Here is a 17016-nt window from a genome sequence, read left to right as displayed (position 1 = left end):
AAGAGCTATGATGATGAGTCAATTTACGTGATTTAGAAGTGGTTCCTTTCTTTGTCCTCACAGTCGTTTTCTTAACAAATACAACTTGTGGTTCTATGGTTCACCCCCCTCGGTTTGCAGGAGGAAAACCAAGGCCCATGTGACTTGCCCGACATTGAGCAGGTTCTTGATGGCAGAACTTGGACTGGAGTCCCCGAGCCTCTTGACCCCCAGCCCAGAGTTCAGTAGTCTCTGTGCCCACGTCTCCGTGCTCAGAAGGGCTGTGAAGACACGGCAGGTCTCCAGAACTCGACCTCTCCTGGCCACGCAGGCTGTACAGTGAGGCTGTGGGCAGCCACCCACTCCCCTTGTGTTTACACCTGGCCCCCAGCTGACTGCTGTGAACCACAACTGCTTAGAACATCGAGTGATCTGAACTGCTCAGGGTGCCGGGCACAGGTGCTATGGCCCCGAGAGATTGCTTCTTTACCTCTATCCCTGAGCTCCAAGTTCCCCCACTTGGGCTCTCAGTGCTGGAGATGAACCAGGTAGCATCATGCATCTTGGTTCTGGTCCAGCATCAAAGCTGAAAGATGAGTGCAGATGTGTTTACTGTCCCAGTACAATAGGAGCTTGGCCTGCACCCCACACAGGACCCACAGAGGAAAGGGCCGCCGTCATCTGGCTGGGTCACGGAAATGGTAATGCAGGAAGTGGCACCCAAGCAAGGGCTTGAGGGCCTCATGAAATTTGGGGTTGTAGTGGATAAAGGGATATTGCAGAAGAAAGGTGCTGAGGCGACAGCAGAAAAGTCTGGTTTCTGAAAGATTGTCGGTAGTGAGATTGGGTAAATCCAACGGGAACAGGAGAAAGGCTGGGAAGGTGAGTAGGGACTAGACCACGGGAGGGAGGCTGATGAGTCGTGGCTGTGGTGTCCACAGCAAAGTGGAGAGCTTTTGATGGATTTTGAAGTGACGTGATCAGAAGGATGCTTTTAGAAAAGCATCTCTGCCACCAGTGTAGGAAAGTGAAGATAAGGAAGTGGAGGCCTTGCCTAGGCACCCAAGGAAGATGGCTGCCAAGCAGTGGTCAGTCCTGGGGACGGTGTCGGAGTAGCCGGGGCAGTCACATGCCTGCACACGTCAGTCAGGTGGCGCTGCAGCTTGCACACAGCGGGCTTTGCTGTCTCCTCCTCCCTGGAATACTTAGCCCCTGTGCACTGCAGACAGCCTCCCTGTCCACAGCCGGGCAAGAGTATGCACGTCCAGAGCAGGGGTCACACGGGCGGACCAGCTAGTGGAAATTTTCCTGTGTCTTTAGAGTGCTGGCTCGAGCCTGTGGCATAGCATGGGGCAGCCTTGGCTTTCTTTCTTTGTGGAGCACCGTGAAATAGCAAGATATCAAAAAAAATCACATTTACATATGTGCTTAGATCTTCTAGTGTTAAATTCTAGTAGAGATAAATGGTAGAAGGTGTCAGAGTTTAGGAATTTAGGAGAGGAAATTTTAGAGTAAGAAATTTTGTGAATTAGGTTTGTGGAGAAGTGGGAGGAGAGAACACCTTGGTCTGGCTCATGAAGTCCCAGGAGCGTTGCTCGCCCAGAGCCCTGAATGCTGGTGGTGGCGGCTTTGGTGAGGAAGCACTGCTGGTGGCCAGTGGGATGGGGCCTGGGCCTCTGGCTGTCAGGCAGAGCCGCGTCTGGCCCCACTGCCCCAGGGAGGCAGAATCCATCAGAGTCCCTACTGAGGGCCCTGCTTTGAAGGGAATCTAGCAGAAAGCCCTTGCTCTGGACCAGTGTCTTTGAGTCCACTCCTCTCATCACCAACACAGGTTGTCCTGGGGAAATGCCTAAATGCAGAGCTCCAGCTCCCACCACCCAGCCACCTCTGGCACTGCGGCCCCTAAATCTGCATTTTTCATGGGCTTTCCCTGCAATTTAAGGACACCAGAAGTTTGAAAACTGCCAAGCTGGTGCCACCTTGCTTAAACATAGCATGTCATTTGGGGTTAGGCTTCTGGTAGCTTGCTAATGTGCTGATTACGTGTCCCCACAGGGAAGTGGGGAAGAGAGGGATCGGGCTCCCACAGGACGAGCTCTGGGCGCAGCCGGTCTGGCCAAGGACAGCACTGCAGAGACCAGGGACCAGGTAAGAGGCCGGCAGCCGCAGGCCGGGGCACCTGCAGCAGAGCTGCTTGTGTGGTGCTCTTATAGCACTGCACAGTGCTGAAGATGCCTTCTATCTGTTTTGGAAATAGGTTGTATATTTACAAGTAAATAAACGGATAAATGTACTCATATATCTAATTCCATTCTTAGTGAACTAGAGGCAAATAATTTCCATGCTCAATGCCGGGCTGTCTCTGCTCGTTGCCACTTTATTTTCTATCAATTCATTCATCTGTTCAAGACTCAGTTTTTATAATTTACTCAAAGGAAGTCACTTGTAAATGTTACATGCACATACATCCTTCCAATAAAAACATAACACGAAAAGCATTCTACCAAGAGTAGCATTTTGATATTTCCCGTGACTTGGCTTATATATGTAAGAGCCTTACAGTGTGATCTAAGAAATAAAACCAACCTTTTACTTCTTATGTATGTAATACAGATATCTGGTTTTAATGCACAGAGCAGAATTTAGTGTAGCTTTAGATACATAGAAAACTTCATATCAGTATTTAAACTCAAATTCCTTACAGTTTTGAGAGCCAAAACTGTGTAAAGTTTTAAATTACGTAAGATTTATAATTTTATCCTTTCAAATGCAAACACACCTTTAACTTTATTTTTTTTAACTTTTGCAACCTATAAAATGTATGGAGATTTCACATATTGCTCAAATTATTGCCTAAAGCACAGCAAGTCTTGGTCATTAACCGAATCAGTGTTTCTGGGTTTGCCTCTCTGCGAGCAGCCATTGTCTGCCGTCACTGGTGACGTTGCTGGGTGGGCATCTGAGTTGAGGCTGTGTGTGCTCTAGCTCAGCCTGGTGCGTCGCCTGGTGGAGGACCGCATTCTTTCCTTCCTTTCTCGGTAGAATCTGCACATTCAGCAAATGTTCGGAGTCCACTGTGTGGTTCAGTTGTAGACCAAAGTTTATGATGAATATTTTTGAAATGCCCATCCCTGGGGGAGAGAGAAAAGCTCCATAAATTTGGATTTACAATCGCTTTAGATGTTCCTTTGAGCCAGCTTAACCTGCAGTCTTTGCCAAATCCTGCCACCCGCTGTCATCTGAAGCCAGCAGGTGGTCTGTTGAACACATTTAGTAACATTCCACCCTCTTGGGATCTCTAGTCCAGTATAAGCTTAAGGATTACTTCCACTTCATTGCCGACTAAACCATCTGAATATTTATGCTAGTGCTGTGTGACTGAGATGAGGGCAAATATCTTCTTTCCATTATTTCAAGTATATTTGAGATTGCTTTTAATTTAGAAGGACACTGCTGTCTATGATGACACCCAGTGCTGTAGAATCGCTACCACTGCGGTGAGTGAGTGTTCAAAAGTGTGACATTCGACAGACTTTGTTCTCCCCTTCTTTTCAAGTGCTACATTGACTGCGGGCCCAACAGTCACTATGTGGCCCTAAGGATCCTGTATGTAGCAAACGCCATGCCTGCCCTGGGGGCTCAGCGGTGTGCTGGGGTCCGACAGCCGTGGACACAAGTGCCTGCTCGGCTCTCGTCCGTCAGACCTGTCCACCTGTATTGGGGCAGTGAGGTTGCTTGGGGCTGCTTGGGAAGAGGGCAGAATTTCTAACTCTTTAAGGATAACAGGCCTTCCTCAAGTGAACCAGGGTGAAGGTATTTCTGAGAGAAGGAAGAATCTACACAAACGCACATAGTCCTGAGAAGGGGGAGCCTACACTTTCTCTCCCACACACTCTCTCCCTCCCTCTCTGCATTTTTTTTTTTTTTGAGGAGCTTTAAATTTTTATTTTTATGGTCTGGAACAGTTCATATGGTATAGTATCATTTTTAAAAATTTTTTATTTTATTGAGGTCATATTGGCTTGTAACTGTGTAAATTTCAGTTGTAAATTATTATAGTTCAGTTCCTATATAGACTGCATCGTGTTCACCACCAATAGTCTAGTTTCCATCCATCACCATACATATGTGCCCCTCTACCTCTTTCAACCTTCCCCCACCCGCTTCCCCTCTGGTAACCATGAATCTGTTATCCATATCTATGTGTTTGTTTATCTTCCACATATGAGTGAAATGATACCATATTTGTCTTTTATTGTCTGGCTTATTTTGCTCATTTATAATACCCTCAGGGTCTATCCATGTTGTGGCAAATGGCACAATTTTGTCTTTTTTATGGCTGAGTAGTATTCCATTGCATGTATATACCACATCTTCTTTATCCATTCATCCATTAATGGGCACTTGGGTTGCTTCCATCTTGGCTGTTGTGAATAATGCTGCGATGAACATAGGGATGCATAAATCTCTTTAAATTGTTGATTTCATGTTCTTTCGATAAATACCCAGTAGTGGGATAGCTGGATCATTTGGTATTTCTTTATTTTTTTTGAAGCTGTAGGTTGTGTTTTCTTTCTTCCTTTTTTTTTTTTTTTGCTGGAGAAAATTCACCCTAACATCTGTTGCCAACCTTCCTCTCTCTTTTTTTTCCCCCTCCCCAAAGCCCCAGTACATAGTTGTATATTCTAGTTGTAAGTCCTTCTAGTTCTATGTGAGCTACCACTACAGCATGGCTACTAACAGATGAGTGGTATGGTTCCACGCCTGAGAAACAAACCCGGGCTGCCAAAGTGGAGCGCGCTGAACTTTAACCGCTAGGCCCTTAGGGCTGGCTTGAGTATTTCTATTTTTAATTTTTGAGAAATCTCCATACTGTTTTCCATAGTGGCTGCACCAGGTTGCATTCCCACCAGCAGTGTAGGAGGGTTCCCTTTTCTCCATATCCTCTCCAACACTTGTTATTTCTTGTCTTGTTAATTATAGCCATTCTGATGGGCCTGAGGTGATATCTCATTGTAGTTTTGATTTACATTTCTCTAATAATTAGTGGAATTGAACATCTTTTCATGTGCCTGTTGGCTATGTGTTTATCTTCTTTGGAAAAATGTTCCTATCCTCTGCCCATTTTTTGATCAGGTTATACATTTTTTTGTGTTTGAGTTGTATGAGTTCTTTATGTATTTTAGAAATTAACCCCTTGTGGGGTATATGATTTGCAAATATTTTCTCCTAGTTGGTGGGTTGCCTTTTCGTTTGTTGATGGTTTCCTTTGCCATGCAGAAGCTTTTTAATCTGATATAGTCCCCCATTTATTTTTCCTTTTGTTTCCCTTGCCTGAGTAGACATGTATTCAAAATGCCCTGTCCTGGAGCCCCTTCCTCCCTGTCTCTTGCCCCTTCTCTGCTGTTTTAAATGAGGGTCTGAGAAGATCCCTCTGACAAGGGGCTCTTTAAGCAAAGGCCTGATGAGAGGAGGGAGCAGCCATCCAGCACCTGGGGAAACGTCCTGCTGAAGGAATGACACTAATGCAGGGGCAGCCTGAGACCTGTGTGGCTGGAAGCAGCCTGTGAGGGAAGGCAGTAGGAAGTGAGGTCACACAGGCAGCAGGAGGAGCAGACCTCCTAGGGCCTCAGGGCTCTGTAACAATTCTGGAATGTACTCCAAAGGAGACACTGCGTGGTGGCTTGACCAGGGTGGTATCAGGAGAGGGGATGAGAAGTCACATTCTGGATAGATGTTCCCTTAGTCACAGACTGTCACCGAAAGTGCTCAAAACCTACAGACATTGAATGTAAAGCTGTGAGGAAACATATTTTGTAATACTAACACAGTTTGAATTTAGGTGCCAATACCATGCTTGAAGTACAAATGTTGATAGGCTTGGAGTGAAGCGAGGGTCCCAGCCCCATCCTTCCAGATATCTCATCCTAGGTATGTTTCAGCAGCAGGACCCTGGATACCTGGCCACCATTAAAATTTAGGTGTCAGGCACTCAAGGCCCTGGCCCCTCCAGGTAAGGATCAACATGCACCCACCCAACCCAGGAAAGCAAGGTGAGGATGAGGGAAGACCTGGTGGTGTGTTTCAGGCAGCCTGGCACAGTGGGCCGTGCATTAGTCCTTCCCTTCCAGGATCTTCTCTGTGCTTCCCCCAAGCAGATGAGAAAGGCTGCCCCTAGCAAGCACCTCTCCCGGCCAGTTTCCTGCCGACAGTGTCCTGCACATGGCCTGGTGTGGTAGGAAACGGGGACCTCTGTTCACCCTCTTTGGTTCGGGCTTGTCCCCTTTCCTGCCCACTGTGTCTTGGGAAGTTGGGAAAGACAAGATAAAACAAAGTCAGAGAGGTGAGGGCTCCAGGTTAAGCCTGGGCGGAGGGGTGGGAGAGAGGCCACGAGTTCCACTGGTAGACTGTGGCATGTGGTTCTCACACATGCCTGTAGTGGAGCAAATGGCCCACACGCATGCATTTGTGCTTCCAGGCCATCCACCGATGGGCTGTGTCCCCTGAACTCCCTTATCTTTGCTGCTCAGCCTCGTCATCAGGCGTCCGGTCTGGGGAGCCCTCAGTGTCCTGGCTCTGAGTCTGTGGTTCTTGGATTCTTTTTCATGGTGGAATAGTAACCCTCAAGAGTAGAAGAGGGAGATTGTCATTTATGGACATACTGTCAAGAACATGCCTAATCTTGCCCCAAGCCAGGTGGAGCTGGACCTGTTTGGTCCTTGAATTTGAAGCCTCTTACAATAGTAAGCATTCTAGGCTTTCTTTACTTATTTCACTTTTTTCCAGAGGTAGTCTGCTACAGTGGGTTCTGACAGGCAGACGCTGTCTCAAATCCTGGATCCACCACTTACCAAGGACCTTAGCAAATGGCGGAGTCTCCAGACCTGTCCACCGATTTCCGACATGGGTGCCCGGCTGTGCCGCGGTGCCATTGTGAGGACGGGAGAGGAAGTATTCATGTCCTTAGTGTTGAGTGGAGCTTCTCATTGTCTTTTCCTAAATCTTGTTCCAGAGCATTTTCAGTGTTACTTTCCTGGCATTAATTCTCGTGTTTCTCCTAACATTTAAAAGTTAGCTGTTTTCTTAGAGTTTTTCCTATTAAAAAGCAAACAATGTCAGTTACCCCTTGGTAAGGCTGTTTTTTAAAAATAAAATTAAAAAAGCAAGCAAACAGACTACAGCCTGGTATGTAGGTTGGCCTCAGTAATTTCGGCCCTCATTTACCTACCCCACGAGGAGCCGTCCACTTCAACACCAGTTCCTCCCCAGTGCGTCGCCGTCAACCTGTGAAAGTTTTCTCTACGTGCAGGCCAGTGCCAAGGAAGAAATGTCATGAAAGCTTATTCTTTACTTTCATGTGATGGCAAAGATTATAGGAACACCTTTAAATTGGAGAAGGAGAACCTATTTTCCTTGGCTCTATAGTGAACAGAGTTAAGTTTCTTCATATTCTGTTGGCAGAGAATATTTATGTCTGGAAATTTCTCCTCATGCAAATTTAAAAAATAGAGTTACTTTTCTTAGGGCAGAAGAGTAAATATTCATCCTCAGCCCTAGTTGCCTGGCCAGGGAGGAGAAGTCTTACTCTCGAGATCCTGTGTGACACTACAACAGATCCCTTGGGTCACAAACATGGTCCTGTCGGAGTTGAGTCACTGCTGGCCTTGCAGAAGCGTAGGCCGCCTGTTTTCACCTGTCCTACGTGTGTGTGTGAGTGGTCCTTGTAGCAGGTTGAAGTCAGGCTGAGAGATCTTCAGGTCGTATGCTCTTGATAATTGGGGTAGGTGAAAAGAAAGCAGTGGGATGGATACAAGTTTGAGGGTGAGCAAGTCAGATGCAGCAGGATGAAGAGAACTGGACATTGAGCCTAGTGGGAGTCTGGTGGCAGTGGTGTCCCACTGGGTCTGGACCGAGTGTAGGTAAGCAGCTGGTGACTCTGGTGTGCAAGAGGCTCTGAGGACAGGGCTGGCCAGGACGGGGAGGGGGCTGGAGGAGCTGGGGCTCCTTGTTTGGTCTGGCAGGGTGTCAAGTGCCCAGAAGGAGTGGTTCTACAAAGTGACTGGATCTGAGGCAGAGGGAGGGATGGGGTGTCACCGCAGGAGCCCAAGGCTAGGCTTTGCCAACAACTTGGGCTGATGAGATGGGTCTGAGCTGCTGTGGGAACAAGAAACACTTTTTAGCTGGCCCACATATTTTCTGACTGCTTTGTGCTCGTAACAGTATTGTACATGCTAGTTGTGGGAAAAATCCGAACTCTGTAGTGAAGACTCAACAACAGCTGTCGTGCCAGCAAGCTCACTGCATGTTTGGTGAACCTCCTTCTGATTTCCTGAGTCCTTCCGTCCAGCTCAGTCTCAAGCATAGCAGTGAGCAGAGTAGAGGCCCCCTGAAGCATGCTCATCTCCCTACCTGGGTGCTCTCTCCTCCCTGCACTACTGGGTGACCCCCTCACCTCCCTGTGCTGTGGGGTGACCCCCTCTCCTCCCTGTGCTGTGGGGTGACCCCCTCTTCTCCCTGCGCTACGGGTGACCCCCTCACCTCCCTGTGCCGTGGGGTGAGCCCCTCACCTCCCTGTGCCGTGGGGTGAGCCCCTCACCTCCCTGTGCCGTGGGGTGAGCCCCTCACCTCCCTGTGCCGTGGGGTGAGCCCCTCACCTCCCTGTGCCGTGGGGTGAGCCCCTCACCTCCCTGTGCCGTGGGGTGAGCCCCTCACCTCCCTGTGCCGTGGGGTGAGCCCCTCACCTCCCTGTGCCGTGGGGTGACCCTCTTTCCTCCCTGTGCTGTGGGGTGACCCCCTCTTCTCCCTGCGCTGTGGGGTGACCCCCTCTCCTCCCTGTGCTGTGGGGTGACCCCCTCTCCTCCCTGCACTACGGGTGACCCCCACTCCTCCCTGCGCTCTGGGGTGACCTCCTCTCCTCCCTGCACTGTGGAGTGAGCCTCTCTCCTCCCTGCGCTGTGGGGTGACCCCCTCTCCTCCCTGCACTGTGGGGTGACCCCCTCTCCTCCCTGTGCTCTGGAGTGACCCCCTCTCCTCCCTGTGCTCTGGAGTGATCCCCTCTCCTCCCTGTGCTGTGGGGTGACCCCTTCTCCTCCCTACAGTACAGGTGACCTCTCTTTCTCCAGGACTTGGTTCTTGAGTTCTGGGCCTGCCTGTCCCTGTCATACACCCCCACTTTTCTATTCCCTGTTTATGCTCAGTCTAGATCCCACTGCCAAACATCAAGTGCATATTGTAGGAACCAGGTAAATACTCGTGGACTCACCGAATCAGTGACTCAGTGAATGAAGGATGGATGAACACAGACTGCCTACATGTCTGTTAGATGTTGAGTGATCTGAGCTGGTCCACGGGGCCGTGGTGGACTTGATGGAGGCCTGGCTCACCACAGGCAGGACATTATGGCAAGCTTTCGGTAATGTCCCCAGCATTTTTCTTTTAAATTCAGTGCGTACACCTGTAACTATGTTAGTACACATCTCATTTCTGGCATACGTAGTTTTAGAACTCCATTCACAGATATAGATAAAATGCCAAACAACCAAAATTAATTTGTAGTTCATGTGACCCAGACAGAGGCAGTGACAACTGGCTATTGCAGAAACACCTGTGGACAGCCAGTGCCACAGAAGGGCAGGCACTCGGGGCTTGTGGTGTCCCTTGTCAGCAGCACTAACAGTATAGGTCCAGGATAGCTGATCCTGTCCATTAAGTGAATGTGCAGCAAAGAGAGCAGTGAGACGTCTGTTTTTCTTGCATCCTTATCAAATAACTACTGTGGGAAACGGGTCTCTCCCGTGGCTCCGGGATGCACACAGTCTGAGAACAACTCTCAGGTCTGCCTGTTGTGAACTCCACACAGAAACGCTCTCTCCCTCCAGGTACAGGGCCTCCCCTTCTCATTACCCACACGACCACCTTGAATTTCAGGAAATATTTGGAACCCTTAGGAATGTTTGTCAGACTGGGTGCCAGGCCTAGAAAAGCATGTTTTACCTCTTATGTTCTGGTCACTTAGAAGCAAAAAAACCATAATAGCCTCAACAGCTAGATCATGAAAACTGCTTAAAAGCTCTACCCTCATTTGGTAAGTAGGTCTTTCAAGGAAATCCCTTCTCTACTGGAGTGGGACCATAATAGTGATGCAAAGGTCAAAGGAATTTTGGGGCTGAAACCTTACCTCTAGGAGACCTCAGGTTAAGGCAAAATTGAGGTGTCTATGCTGAGTTGTATCAGATTTCAGAATTTAGGAATGGGGGTGGAGGAAATTAGAGGGCTCCTACAAGACAGTATATAAGCAAGGACAGTATGTTTCATTGCATTTTGCCTTACATGGAGATGTATTCACAAAGAGAGTCTTGGCAGTGCAAATATGTTTTCTAATTTCACCTGTTTCTATATAAAATATGTGTTGTGTACACACACACACACACACACACAAAATCTTTTATTAGGACTGAAACATTTTTTTAGGTCAGGTATCCACTTTTTCCATCCACCTTCATGACTGAATTGTGTCATTTTTCCTTGGCCAGCACGTTTTTTGCTGGGTTGTGTCTACCTTCAAGCTCCTATGTTAGTATGTTTTAGAGATATTAAAGTAGTCTAAGTAGAAAGTTAACAGGCAAAATTCTTTGTGTTAGTGAAAAACTAAAAATGCCTCAGAATGAGAGGATTCAGTTACTGCCAAAGAGTTGGGAAGTTTCCCAGGGGCAACCCTGGCCTGAGAAGTGAGCCCCTCTTTTTGGGCCAGGCAGGGAGACGTTGGTGTCAGAATTGCAGAGCTGCTGGGCCTCTCTCCCTGGGTTGTGTGAACCAGGGACCCTGCACCAGCAGAGATGTGAACCTCGCCTCAGGAGGTGGTGAGCATCAAAGCTTTTGGAACTTTTAAAATGCTGGATGGCAGCTGAGGTGAGAACATTTTAACCTCTTCCTTGCTGTGAGAGATGATGTGTTAAATTCCACAGTCAGCAGCTACAAATTTGCCTGTGATTTCTTCAGATTTTCTCTTCTCTGTGGTAATTCTGCAGGAGGCCCATGCTGTTGTAAAACTGCCTCTGGTCATCTGTGATAACAAGGTTGGGGCTTGGAAACCTCATTCTGGCTGTTGCTGTGACCCCCAGCCTCTGCCAGAGCCCCTGAGCCTCACACTTCTGGGAGAGGTGTGAGCGACAGACTGCCTACAGCATCATCAGTCAAGCAGAAGCATGGAAAATTTTGTCGGAAAAGTGTTATTTTTTAAATGTGATAGGTGACCTTTTTCACTTGTAGGATTGCTCTGTTCTCTTCCCAACATTCCCTGTCTAGCAGACGGCAGAAAGTGCCAGCTGTACCGTGGGCTGGGAAAGGAAAGCTCTGGGCTCAGCTGTAGAAAGAGGCGCACGTTACTTTTTTCCCTACTTGGCAAAATGTCCCCCGTGTGCCATCTGCATATGAAGTCGCATTTCCAAACATTGTTGGCAACAGTAACCGTCTAGATATAATGCAGATGGTTGGAACTGGAGTTAAGAGGAGCAGTGTTGACACTGCTTCCTTCTACTAACAGTCCTACCTCTTAATTAATTGCTTCCTACTTTAATGGAATAATTATGGAACAAAATTTTAATGACAGGTGGCCACAATAGAAAAGAAAATAAAGCTCTGTCCTCCAAATACAACTCAGCACACTGTTCTATACATACTTAGACATGTGTGTTTTTTCTGTTTGAATTTTAGAGAAATTTAATTCTCAGTTTTGGTTTTCATATCTATTTGGTGCAGGAAGTAGACAACATGAGCCTGACCAGTGGAGAAGACATTCATCATCTTCGGGGTAAGTTTATCACTTCCATCTCAGAATAACTCAGTTTTATCAAAGATGGAAGTAAAACATCTGTCTTTATAACACAAATCTTTCATATCAAGTGCCAAACTTGAAAAGAATTCAGATATTAAATCCTACTGGCATGGAGCTAAGTTAACTTGGTTTCAAGATTAGTTTGCTTCCTACAGAAAAAGTGGGGAGAAATAAAGATGTGAAGTCTGGACTAAAAACCCTTGGTAGCACCCTCCTTCGGAGTAAAATAATCAGAACATCACTGCCCAGTCCTGTCTGTAAAGAGATGGCCTGTGGGCTCTAGACCTGACCTTACATAAAAAGGAAAAATTGTTTATAGTGACTTCTCCCTTGTGTCATATAAGAACGCTTTTGTTGGCCTATTTTCAGAGGTTGTGCCTGATTCCATCGCCCCAAACAATCATTGTTAACATCTTTCCAATCTCGTCTTCTCTGTATATGAAGTGGGGTTGATTTTTTCTTATGAGTCAGAATCTTACTAAATCCTGCTTTTTTTAAACTTAGCCCTAGATTGTGAGGAGTTTCAGAGGTTTTTACAGCAGTGCATGTGAAGACAGGCCTGGGTTCTTGGCAGACGACACCAGCCATCAGACAGGAGGATGTATGGGGAGGAGGCAATAGTTGAGTGTCAGGAAGCCTAATTTATGATGTTGCTAACAAGTGATACCTTTATTGCTCTTCATCTGTGAGCACTAAAGGGCTCTTGTTTTTCAAAAACATTTTAAATTAATTCATGTTCAGAGTAATCCTTTTCATGTAAGAATTTTTAGATAATCCAAGAATTGAAACTTTAAGCCCAAAGTTGTACTGAGCTCAACCTCTGGGGCTATTGATAGGGAAAGAAATCTAGGTGAGGGGATAGAAGATAGGCCCTTCATCAGCAGCCATCGCCCCTGAGCCTGGAGAGCTAGTGTGAGTACCAGTTTCCCTTCCAGCCACACTCCATGACTCTCGAGATTCTGGCACTCCCAGAAATGCTTACTCGTGTTTGCCACAAGATATGTTCTTCCAGTTGTGGCTGTCTTTAAAAATAAAATATGCCCTAAACGTGTCCACTGTGCAGTTTGTATATTTGCACTTGATGAATGACCCTGACTAACAGCTCAAGTATGCATGGCTCCAGGCTTTGTCTTGCCTTAAAATCCCATCTAGTATTTACCAGAAAAAGAATACAGTCTCCAGATATTTTAATACGTCTGTATTTCTTACGTTTGAAATGTCCTCACCACTTCCTGCAGTTCCTTCTTAAGGACATTTGCATATCTAATCACTTTTCATGCAGATCTTGTAAGGCCAACAACCTTATGTCACAGCTTGGGAAACAGATGTTTTTTCATTTCACTTGTGAGTGTTTCCTCTCTAAATGTTAACCTTCTGTTCCTTTCGTTTCCGCTAATGTGAGGCCATCGCTACTTCTAGAAGTTTACTTCTTTGCTGCTTATTTGTGTAACTTTGAAATAAATTTCTTATCCCTTAGACTAAAGAGTAGGCCTCCATGAAAATTGTTTCCCCTTCATAATGTCTAATTTATAACTTGTCAATAAAATATTTGTTTTCAGTTGGCAAGCTTAAGTAAACCATTGAGTTGGTATAATCTTTATTATGTTCGAAAAACCAATATAGTGAATTTTTTTGTAGTCTTGATGTTGTTATATAAATTATCTCTGGTCAAGTCTTCTGATGAAATTTTCATGTATCAATTTAAAAATGAAAATAAAACAATATATTTAGTACTCATAAGTAAAATTATAAATTATAATTTTATAATCTTTGATTATCTGGAAGACATTTCACCATCTAATATATTGGGATCTTTGTGAAGAAAATGGATGTTGAATTTTGTCAGGTGCTTTCTCTGCATCTATTGAGATGATCCTATAATTTTTATCCTTCATTCTGTTAATGGGGTGTGTCATGTTGCTTGATCTGCATATGTTGAACCATCCTTGCATCCAAGGGATAGATACTACTGATTGTGGTGTATGATCCTTTTAATGCACTGTTGAATTCGGTTTGCTAGTATTTTGTTGAGGATTTTTGTACCCATGTTCATCAGGGATATTGGCCTGTAATTTTCTTTTCTTTTAGTGTCCTTGTCTGGTTTTGGTATCAGGGTGATGCTGGCCTCATAGAATGGGTTTAGAATCTTCCTTCCCCTTCAGTTTTTTGGAAGAGTTTGAGAGTTTTTTGGAAGGTTTGGAGAGAGTTAATTCTTCTTTAAATGTTTGGTAGAATTCACCAGTGAAACTGTCTGGTCCTGGACTTTTGTTTGTTGGGAGATTTTTGATTACCAATTCCATCTCCTTTCTCATTGATTGGTCTGTTCAGATTTTCTGTGTCTTCATAATTCAGTCTTTGTAAGTTGTATGTTTCTAGGAATATATCCACTTTTAGGTTACCCAGTTGTTGGCATATATATAGTTGTTCACGGTAGTCTCTTAAGATCCTTTGTATTTCTTTCTGTGGTATCATTTGTAATGTCTCCTCTTTTGTTGCTAATTTTATTTATTTGAGTCATTTCTCTTTTTCTCTTGGTTAGTCTAGCTAAAGGTTTGTCAATTTTGTTTATCTTTTCAAGAAACCAACTTAATTTCATTGATCTTTTTTATTGTTTTTTCTTATCTCTATTTCATTTATTTCTGCTCTAATCTTTATTATTTTCTTCCTCTGCTATCTTTGGCCTTCGTGTGTTTTTTTTCTAGTTCCTTGAGGTGTAAAATTAGGTTGTTTATTTGAGCTCTTTCTTTTTTTTATATAGGCATTTATTGCTATAAACTTCCCTCTTGGCACACTGCTTTTGCTGCATCCCATAGGTTTTGTATGTTGTACTTCCATTTTTATTTGTCTCAAGATACTTTTTGATTTCCTTTTTGATTTCTTCCTTGACCCATTGGTTGTTCAAGAGTTTGTTGTTTAATTTCGGCAGATTTGTGAATTTCCCAATTTTTCTCCTCTTATTGACTTCTAGTTTCATACCATTGTGATCAGAAAATATACTTGATATAATTTCAGTCTTATTAAATTTTTAAGACTTGTTTTGTGGCCTAACATATGATCTATCCTGGAGAAGATTCTGTGTACGCTTGAGAAGAATGTGTGTTCTGCTGCTGTTGGATGGAATGTTCTGCATATGTGTGTTAGGTCCATCAGATCTAAAGTATAGTTCAATTCAATGTTTCTTTATTGATTTTCTGTCTGGGTGATCTACCCATTGTTGTCAGTGGGATATTGAAGTCCCCTACTATTATTGTATTGCTATCTATTTCTCCCTTCAGTTATGTTAATTTTTTTTGTATATTTACAAATTTGACATCCTTTCATGATAAAAACTCGCAACAAAGTGGGTATAGAAGGAATGTACCTCCACATAAAAAAGGCCACATGTGACAAGTCCACAGCAAGCATCATACTCAACGGTGCCTGGCCAGCCCACACCCGTGGCCTGCCCATCTCCAGTGCACTGTCTGCCTAGTGACGTGACACAGAGCTGATTCATATCTTTCAGATATGGAAAACTTTCAAATCGTTTCTTTGGTGATTTCTTCCTTGCATTTTCTGCTCTCTGTATTTATCTCAGAGGTTAGACACCATGTTCTTGTCCTGTCATTGTCTTGTATTTTCTCTCCTAATGTCTTGATGTCTTTTTGCTCTACTTTGTGGGAAATTTCCTCAACTTTATCTTTCATCCTTTCTGTTAATTTTTTAATTTTGCTGTTTTTAAATTCTGATAGCTCAGAATGTTTCTTTTTTATAGCATACTCTTCATTTCATGATTGCAGCATGTTCTCTTGCAATGAGGAAATTAATTACACCAGTAGTTTTGTTTTATTTTTATTTTTCTTCTTTCCTAGACTATTCTTCCAAGTTTCTTTTTCTGTGTATTTGTTTGTTTGGGTCTTTGTTTTTATTTTAGATTTTTTTCTAAAATGGCTGATAATCCTTCAATGCCTGCTCGTGTTGAAGAGTCAGGCACTAAAAGGTGATTGGAAGCCTGTGCTTCCAGGCCAGGCCAGGCATCTCAGCTGTGGTCCTGGGGGAAGTCCTGACACTGGAATCCTTTACTCTCTTACCTCAGGTTGGTCAGTCTCCTTAGAGCAGAGTCCTCTGCTCTCTTCCTGGAGACACAAAGGGGATGATATTTAAGAAAATCTGAAGAAGCCCCAAGTGGCCATCTAGTACTGGGGGTGAGGGGAGGCAGCAGAGAAGTGCCTTGGAATGGACCTTGGTTTTTGATGTGAACGTGGGTGGGAAATATAAGGGAGAATAGAAAAGCAGGAACTGGGTATACTGTGATGAGGTGCGATATGGCAGTGGTTGACTTTGGAGCCAGAAGGAAAACCATGGTTCAGTTTCTGCTCAGCTGCATGCCACACATGCGGCCTGGGGCAGCGCACTTGACTCTCCACTCGTCGCTTTCTCAGTGAGGATGAGACTGAATGAGAGAGTGTACATATACACATGCAGCATTTTGCACCATGCAAACACACACACAGTGAGCCCATGCTCTGTTGCATCCACAGCAGTGGGGGTTTCTGTTGTCAGAGGAGTCAGGAACATACACTGGAGAGGCAGGGACTAGTGTCACTCAGCAAATCTGTGGGGTGCCAGCACCTGCAGCCCCATGGGAAAGGGAGAGTCTAAGCAGAGCCCCTCGAGGGTCAGGAGAAGGCGGGTAATTCCATGTCCTAGTCATGGGGGGAGCATTTCAGAAGGAGAGAGATCAGGAACTTCCAGTGTCATTGAGTTAGGAATGATCCACAAAATATAGATGATGCCAAGCACTGAGGGCCACCGTGTGTCAGCACATAACAAGCACTTGGTAGGTGACATCAGGTCTGGTAACCATGGCTGAAAATGTGACCTTTGGTTTTAGCAATTAGGAGATCAGTAGTGATGGCCACAATGCCCCATTTAATAAGCGAGCACCCTGAAGGGCAGGGGAGATCCCTCAACTCATTCTAGAATTGGGCAGTATATATTAAGTAAAACTTGCACCTGGCAGATCTTATAGTCTTCTCTTCCAGATCCAGAGTCGGCTGCTGCACACACACAAACACACACACACCCCTCGAGTTTGCCTGCTTCCCTCAGAAAAGGAGCTGCTGCAACAGATCCCCCCTCATTTTGGCAATCCATTCCCGACACCCTAGTCCCTCCTGCTAAGGAACTTCTCAGCAGGAGGAGCAGGAGGCACTGGTTCTCTC

The 17016-nt window shown here is 45.2% G+C and overlaps 1 protein-coding gene across 8 annotated transcripts in view; it reads left to right on the top strand.

Annotated features, from left to right (window-relative positions):
* The window catches only part of FAM120B (family with sequence similarity 120 member B), a 96524-nt gene that overhangs the window by 72287 nt on the left and 7221 nt on the right, over window positions 1-17016 (top strand). For 7 of the 8 annotated variants that reach the window (XM_087424982.1, XM_087424984.1, XM_087424980.1 and 4 more), the window contains 2 exons: window positions 2035-2127; window positions 11737-11788. In XM_087424982.1, the coding sequence (XP_087281108.1) occupies window positions 2035-2127; window positions 11737-11788 (145 nt within the window). The other variant, XM_087424985.1, reaches the window with a different exon arrangement.

The sequence above is a fragment of the Ceratotherium simum genome, chromosome 38, assembly GCF_057802395.1.
Source record: "Ceratotherium simum simum isolate JZ-2026a chromosome 38, ASM5780239v1, whole genome shotgun sequence".
Classification (NCBI taxonomy): Eukaryota; Metazoa; Chordata; class Mammalia; order Perissodactyla; family Rhinocerotidae; genus Ceratotherium; species Ceratotherium simum.
Note: the sequence above shows the minus strand (reverse complement) of the source record. Positions and strands in the feature narration are given on the sequence as shown.